This window comes from Bidens hawaiensis, unplaced genomic scaffold (assembly GCF_021521415.1).
Source record: "Bidens hawaiensis isolate Kalapana, Puna unplaced genomic scaffold, B.hawaiensis_p1.1 tig00013528_1, whole genome shotgun sequence".
Taxonomy (NCBI): Eukaryota; Viridiplantae; Streptophyta; class Magnoliopsida; order Asterales; family Asteraceae; genus Bidens; species Bidens hawaiensis.
In genome coordinates, this window is record NW_027492148.1 from 546,905 (window position 1) to 554,954 (window position 8,050).

Here is an 8,050-nt window from a genome sequence, read left to right on the forward strand (position 1 = left end):
ATATTCCTTACAAAATTTTCGAATAACATGTTATAAAAACATACTAATTATCCTTCTAGCGTAACTTGCTATTGCTAATACGGTAAATAATGTTATAACTATGACGACTATGCCCTTGAGAAAAAGGAATAGGAATAGTATAGGCCACCTAAAGGAGGCAATGATGTCAACATTTTGATCCTACATGAACCATTCAAGTAAAAAAACATACCTTCACATGAAACCCTCATCAAAAGTCACTTTTATTGTGTTTCAATATAATCTCTAGTAACTCCAAAAACTAACAAATCATTATTCCATTACTTTGTTACAAGAAAAATGGTGAATTTATATATATATATATATATATATGAAGATCTCTTCGTGTATTTATGTTTATATTTTCACCTGTTTATTTCACTTTTGGCTCTGTTTTAATCCATATTTTTAAATCTTTCGATCATTACTATCATTTTAACACACTAAAAGTAATTAGACATATTATGTTTAGAGATGGTAAAAAAGAACTTGTATCGGGAATTATAAACTACCATGAAAAATGATATAGAGAAGTTGTTGAAAATTACAACTATTAAAATTATAAAACTTTCATAAGTGTAGTTGCATATTTTATATCACATGTCAGTTTTGATGAGTTTAAAATTGAGTTTAACTACACAAGATCATAACACATGTGAAGAAACACTAACCGGACCCCGGGCAGATTACTGGTAACCTGGGGGTTAGATAGATGTTTCCCACGAGGGGTTATACTCTGAGAAGATGGTTCTTCTGATAACCTGCAAAACAGACACCGTGAGCTTGTCACTGAGAAGGGGGGGGGGGGTTCCACCTTGTGACCACCCTCCGGCGTGAGAATCAGACTAGATTGCTCTTTAAATATAAATGTATATTAAGAGATTGCTAGAGCAGATATCAGGTATATTATGATGATATAAGATAAGATGAGATGGTCATACCATTTGTGGTATTTATAGCCGAAGGTAGGTTTCCAAGGAGGTGTGGCCGGCTGCAACAGTATTCCTGTTCCACCAACAGTGGCCTACGCACGTGCCCTGCTGGTAGTTGGTGGGTAGGCAGCGGCTGATAGTGACCAGGCCTGCTGTGTACTATTCCTTTTCCACCAACTGCCGGCTACGCACGTGGTATGACAAGAGTTGGTGAGTAGGCAGCGGCTAATAGTGACATACAGTGCAGGAGCATGCTGCTCGCCATACTGTTGTCAATAAGCTGTCGTATCTTTAGTCAGATCTTTTTCCCATACCTCGTCAGGTACAGTACAGAAGATCTTCCCGTATCGTACGGACTGGCTTATTTGGGCGGGAGTATTCCCCCTCCCGCCCTTGTGCGGGATTGCTCCCGGCTTCGCTCATTCCTTCAGGTGACACTGAGTGATTGAGAGCTAAGTGCCTTGTGCGTGTAGCCTTGCTGCGCGGGTGGCCTTCCCTGATGGCTTGTATCCGAGGCTGCGGGGACAGGCGGAGTCCTTCACCATTGGGAGGCATTTCCTGCGGGAACAGCTTGCGTACTGCGCGTAAGGACGTCACGTCTCTGAGCATGGTTGGTCCTTTTGATCCAGTTGGTTTCTGCGCAGACGTCCCTGTTCAAGGTGAGTCTTGCGGGTCCAACTGGGCTCTGCTGGGACCTACCTCTTCAACATGTATACACATGAACACGTTGTGGAAAATACATAATGGGTACGCTACATGTATGCGGTCGTATATGGAACAAAGTTTCATACTCATACTCGAGTATGATATTGAGTTTACGTAAACTCGTCCCAAGTCTCAACCCTAGCTTAGACTCCTAGTGGCCTCCAAACCATGTCTTCTTCTATTTTGTTTTTAACGAACATTTCATATATTTTTTTTATTTCAAAGTGTGCATCATATTAAATATTTATTTATAAAAAAGAAAAAAAAACAAATAATAAATGTTTTAAGTAGGCACCAAAAAGAAATGGCAATTAATGAAGACAATAAACATTCCTAGGTAGATAATTAAATTAAATAAAGAAATGGGCCAATTTGATATTTGGCCACCAACTGAATGCCCAAAAGGGCAACTAATTTATTTCGACGTTAAATATTGTTTGACTGTGGCTGAATATTGATGGAATTGAATAGGATCTTTATACAATATAAAGTGTGGCATGTATTAAATGGTGACAAATAATAATGAATCAAAATGTTACTCCATAAAAGGACTTTTTCCCTCATTGGCGTATAATGTGCCAAAAACATTACAATGATGACTTGGCTCGTGTCATGACGTGGAATTTGATTTAAGATTTTTTTTATTTTATTTTACATAGAAAACAAACTTAATTATTGATTTTTAAGTTGAACTAATTTAAATGATTAGATTGTATTGCATGGATTGTATTGCAACATTTAGCAACGAAAATGGAGATATGCATGGATCTGTCAAAATGAAGATTTGGCTCGTCGCCACAGCTAAGGAGATGAACCAACCACACATTGTCTTCTCCGTCAGGTAGCAGATACGTAAAGCCATTCGTTAGAAGGGATTCAAGGCCGCAGCATTGGGAGTCGGGACCACACTCCAACACTCAACTCAATATTGGATCCATAATAAGTAGACATTGCATTCATAATAGAGGATATCCGTATGTAACGTCTTGAGGGAGAAAACACCTCATGACTAGGGTGAAATGCCCCCTATGTACTGGTGACAAGTAAAACATGGGTTTAGATGGGCGACTCTATGTGTTAGGTCAAAACATGTTGGATCGGAACCAATTTGGGGGTATAACGAGGTAACGATCGATGGCAACTTGGCAAGCGGATGCCTTGAATCTAGGCTTCACTAACAAAATTTGTTAAAAGTCTCACAACAGATAAACGAATGTTGATCCGAATCTGGCATGAGAAAAATATGTTCTGACTAAAGGATTGTAAATGTGCGGATCAAATGAGAGCATACTTGATACCTTCTTTGTCCCGACATTGAGGTCTTTTATAGTAAACCTCTTTGTGCGGAGCAAGTGGAACATGGTACGAGATGCCTTGTCACATTTTCCTAGTCATTGATGAGATCTCGTATTATCATTGATCCTAAGTGACTTCACCTACGATACGAAGGCTTTCTGTTTGTACCTACAGTTTTTTGGTTGTACTAGTTTTTTATAGGATCAGCGTATTACTTCTTTACATTTAAAAGCTAACGAGTTTAGATGATGTTTTTACTATCTAAATAACTCGTTAACATACTTTTATTACCAAACACTAGGAGGTGAATCTCTTGTCTCATGCCTTGGCTTAATGCTCAGAAGCATGGCCAGGGGCGTTTTTAACCCAAGGTCTAACCATAAACAATATAATCATAATAAATATGTATCTGAACTTTTCGCCGTTACCTCTTCCACTAAAAAATCTGAAGTATCATATAACGAAACAATAGCTAACTATAAAGCACCTAAAAACATAAAATTGGTATATAATCTATCAGGAAGCTACTAAAACAACGGTCCATAAACAAAAACTACCAGAAGACAACACAATAAAAGGTAAGTAACCATAAATCAACATACCGAAAGGAGTATAAACAATAAAGTACCACAAGCAAAACTGAAGAAAATATTTAAGAAAATTAACTTGTACAGAGCATGATATTAACTCTACTAGTAACATAATAACAGATATATAAGCTACAGAAATAAAACATTTGTTTCATAAACTCCACTAAATCAACTAAATATTTTTTTTTCTTTTTCTCTTTTTGGATAAAATACAAGCTAGAAATGATCTCATACCATGATATAAATCAAATTTTCACATTATCAAACATACCATTGTTATGGTTTGTGAAGCTTGAAGCCAAATACTCTTGGGGTGTAACTCTGGGCAGCTTTCTGCGGCTTCAGGTGACCGTAAGTCATCAAGAACAAGTGCGGGAATGTAGTTCCGAAATAAGCGCCATCAATATCTATGGCATAGTTAAAAGAAAAATAAATTTAGAATCTACAAACTTAACAATAATAGCTAATGTAACAAATAATATTAGAATGAAAGAATACTTACTGCCTTGATATTTGGATCGCGGATAGTAAATATCTTCACATTTTGGACAGTATATTTTCACGGTACTTGATCTTGGTATGTCCGATTGACCAAGAGGAAGGCAAGGTTGACCACAGCAGTAAACTCTCGGGCACCTTCCAAAATCATAGTTTTTGTACTTCTCCAACTATAAAGTTTTGCAATATGAATATTTTCTTATTCTTGAAAAAAAAGGTAACGAGAGTGAGAGGTTTAGAGGTGTACCATTGCAGACATTCCCCAGGTTGTTAATATGTAACGAACATGAATCAGACCATATAACATCTCAGCTGCTGATTCAACCAGTTCATTCTGTTCTTCGGTGAACATATCTCCTGCTTATGAATTATGCCACATAAGTTAGTTTCAAACTAGCATTTTGCTTTACCTTAGCTGTAACAGTTTCTTATAATACAGATAACGATAATGTGTTAGTGTTTAGTGTTTGTCTGCTCATGTAACTGTCAATAGATCAAGGTCACAATTACAGAATGAAATTAATAATTACAAACACTCTTATTTAATGTATTATGACATAATTAATAATTACAAACACTCTTATTTAATGCATTATGACATATGTTTAATAGAGCTAACTACCATCTTTTCATTTTATATATCCATCTAAAATTTTATTATGTTTAGAATTTTGTAACTTTGCAAAAAGACATGTGTTGTGTCTTACATGTCACTGCTAAAGTGGCTTTTGAGGGACGGATAAAAAAGTTATTAAACACCCTTAATCCACAAAACTTATTCAACTACATTAAAACTTCAAATAAAAGCTTGTGTGTTCATCCCGACTAGAGTTCGTATTCATATATTTGTTCTTTGTAAGTTTATCCTCTGTTTTCAACGAAAGTGTATGTTAATATTTTATGGTTCGTTTGTTCTAGTCATTACATTTTTTCACAAACGCCACAAAACAAAGTGATGTGTTTTAAGCCGAACATATATTTAAAATTATATAAATAAAAATATATTTTGAATAAAAAAACATATATAAAAAACTTAAATGATGGTACATGTTAGGTCCTACCCGACCCACTATACGACCCAACCTTGCAAAACGTAAAACGAGACCACTAAAAATGGATCAGGTATAAACCCTGTGAAGCAGCCATAATCGGTTCTAATCCCAGTCCGGTCGGGGCCGATCCAATTCACAACCCATGAGCACCCCTGCCTATGGCTGCATTGCAGCAAGGCACCCACCCTTTAATAGGGTGTTCCAGTTTTAGGCTTCAAAGGTCGGGCCATGTAATGGGCCTGGTGGAACATAACATTGGCCATATTTAAGTTCTTAACTTTTGTCTAGATTTTATTCAAAATATATTGTTAATTTTTATTTAAAATTTTAGATGTATGTTCCAATTTAAAAAAAAAACATTACTTCAGTTATGCCGTTTGTGAAAACCCCAACAATAAGAACACATGAATCGATTATTAACAAACACTTTTAATAAAAACAAAAGATAAGCTTACAAAGAACAACCGTTATGAACACAAACGTCAACCGGCAGCAAATACTATGTTTCCAACCGACAGTTATTCGTTAATTGATAAACTGCTTCATCGTAACAGCAAACATCACTTAGCACCAGCAGTTGACTTAAAAGGGCAAGTCATAGTTAGTTAACTTTTTGAAAAACTTTTATTCTCCTCCTTACATTATTTTTTTATGCTTGAATTCTTGAAGTTTTTCTTTCAAAGAAAATTTGCCCAATATGATGATTCTTTGAAAACTAACACCCTTTTAAGATATAAAAAACAAATAAACCCCCCAAACTATAGTCTGATATCCAAAGGTTTAGAAAAGCTATCAGATACATCTAAAAGATAACTTACCATGAGAAGACTCTGCATCTAGGATTAGATCCAGGGCATAATCAAAATAAGGAACTTGACTGCTTAGCCCACAGAGATTAAAATCATCTTGAATGTGGTCATCATCAACTTCACAGAAAAATTCATTTCCTCTCAAATTGCAAAACCATGAAATCCAAGATGTATCATCCTCATCGGAACCACTAACATCAGACTCCTCACTGTCTGTTTCTGATTCATCTGCAACAACAACAAAAGTGAATCTACCATATGTATAATTAAAAGAGAGTCACATTTTCTTTAAAAAAAAAGAGTATATAGCAACTAATAATGAGTTGATGTCATAACAAAGCATAAAAAAGAGTATGTTACGGTCACACCTCATTTTTACTGACCGCATATACTTGTAGGCTTGTAACAAAATATTTCCATCTTATTATACACTCAAACAAGTAATTAAAACGGTAAACCATCTAATCAAAGCACAAAACAGACAATTGATCAAACAGACAACAGATAAATTGGCATATAAACCAGTTGTGATCAGAAGGTAATTCATGCAAGATAAAAATTCTGTATGTTACGGTTACACCTCACTAGAAGTGCTGTTCCAATCAAATCTACGATTGAATTCTGTATATTACTGTTACAGCTCACTAGAATGGTAAACTAACTAATCACAGCACAGAACAAACAGGTGATCAAACAGGCTAGTGTTGGCTTACAACCAGTTGTGATCAGACTGTAATTCATGCAAGATGAACATTAAATGTACTGCTGAACAACTAGACCCAGTAAATGACACGGTGCAAATATGCATACCCTAAGGCTATACACTTTCATAAATGAAACCTAAATTTTATTCATATACATACTTGAATGTGACAAGAAAACCAAGCAATACAATATTATCACAAGGTATGTTAGATACACCACAAAAGAGTATTAACTAAAAGAAATGCACATTTTTATTTTGAAAGAAAAAAAAAAGGAAGTATATAGCAAACTGATGATGCCATAACAAAACATAACTTGTCTGAATTTAAGATTTAAAAGAAAAAAAAGCAAGCGTATATAATGTAGTGTTCTTATCAAATCTATCATTAAATTCTGTATGATATAATTACACCTCATTTTTACTAGTTGACAATACTTGTAACTAGATATCTCCATTTTATTATACACTCAAACATGTTATTAGAATGGTAAATTATCTAATCAAAGCACAAAACAGACGATTAATCAAACAGGCAACAGATAATTGATCAAACAGGCTAGTGTTGGCATGAGTCTGTTGTGATCAGACTGTAATTCCCGGAAGATAAACTTTAATACAAGTTCAACACTCAACAGTAATGACAGTATAAATATAATGCCTAAACAATTAAAATCCAGTAAATGATGAGCATAATGCATACCATAAAGCAATGCATTTGCATAAAAAACCTAGATAAATGTGATGAGAAAACCAAGTAATAGAATTGTTAAATGGAAACGATCCACTGGAATTGTGTTTTGGGAGACTAGCTGAGAACCAAGTGTCACGATGACACGGTTCATGTCATAAGAAAACATAACTGTTTTGAAATTAAAATTCAAAAGAAAACCACCCAATCAAATCTACCATTATCTAATCCAAATACAAAACAAACATATGATCAAACAAGGCAGTGCTGCCATACGAACCGGTTCTACTTGTACAATTAGATCCAGTAAATAATATGCACACCAACAAAGCCTAAACTTTAGCCATAAAAGAGTTAAAAGTAACAACAAAACCCAGGTAAATTAAACAGGTTTAAAAGAAAAACGAACCATCGGACTTGTTTTTGGAATCCACAAGAGTAGACGACGAACGATTATCACGAAGATGATGATGATGATGATGATCCAGGAGACGAGATTTAGCATTAGCAGCTGCAGAAGAAGTAGAAGGCATAGAGAATCGTTCTTTGTCTTTATTATTATTATTATTATTATTATTGAAAACCATCTTAGATGTTGATGTTGATGTCTTCTTCTCCAGATGCTTATCCAATGCTTCGTTGATTCGTTTCCGATCCAACGGACCCGACGATCCACCTCGATACATATCTTTTAAAGATGGATCTGATCGGATATTAGCTTAAGATTGCATTGAAGGTTGATTTGGGGATGAAGAA

The 8,050-nt window shown here is 35.1% G+C and overlaps 1 protein-coding gene across 3 annotated transcripts; it reads right to left on the reverse strand.

Moving 5' to 3' along the window:
• Nucleotides 1-2,877: 2,877 nt before the first annotated feature.
• Nucleotides 2,878-8,050, reverse strand: LOC143544331 (putative casein kinase II subunit beta-4). 3 transcript variants are annotated; one of them, XR_013137235.1, is made up of 6 exons: nt 7,704-8,050; nt 5,910-6,128; nt 4,287-4,399; nt 4,044-4,209; nt 3,520-3,948; nt 2,878-2,945 (listed from the first exon to the last, which is right to left on the reverse strand). XR_013137235.1 is itself a non-coding variant. In XM_077036450.1 (5 exons), exons 1-5 carry the CDS (start codon nt 7,978-7,980, stop codon nt 3,818-3,820), a joined length of 906 nt encoding a protein of 301 aa, XP_076892565.1. In that variant the 5' UTR covers nt 7,981-8,050; the 3' UTR covers nt 3,519-3,817. The 3 variants fall into 3 exon arrangements, 2 of the variants coding, with proteins under 2 accessions (XP_076892565.1, XP_076892566.1); XM_077036450.1 differs by lacking the exon at nt 2,878-2,945 and having other exon boundaries at nt 3,519-3,948; XM_077036451.1 differs by lacking the exon at nt 2,878-2,945 and having other exon boundaries at nt 4,287-4,396; nt 7,704-8,049.

What these genes read in the sequence shown, in the direction of transcription:
- LOC143544331 (XM_077036450.1), bottom strand. Translation starts at nt 7,980, where the DNA reads ATGTATCGAGGTGGATCGTCGGGTCCGTTGGATCGGAAACGAATCAAC. An exon ending in AGATGCAGAGTCTTCTCATG is followed by an intron (nt 4,400 to 5,909) that starts GTAAGTTATCTT and finishes ATAATTCATAAG; the next exon opens with CAGGAGATATGTTCACCGAA. An exon ending in CCTGGGGAATGTCTGCAATG is followed by an intron (nt 4,210 to 4,286) that starts GTACACCTCTAA and finishes AAAACTTTATAG; the next exon opens with TTGGAGAAGTACAAAAACTA.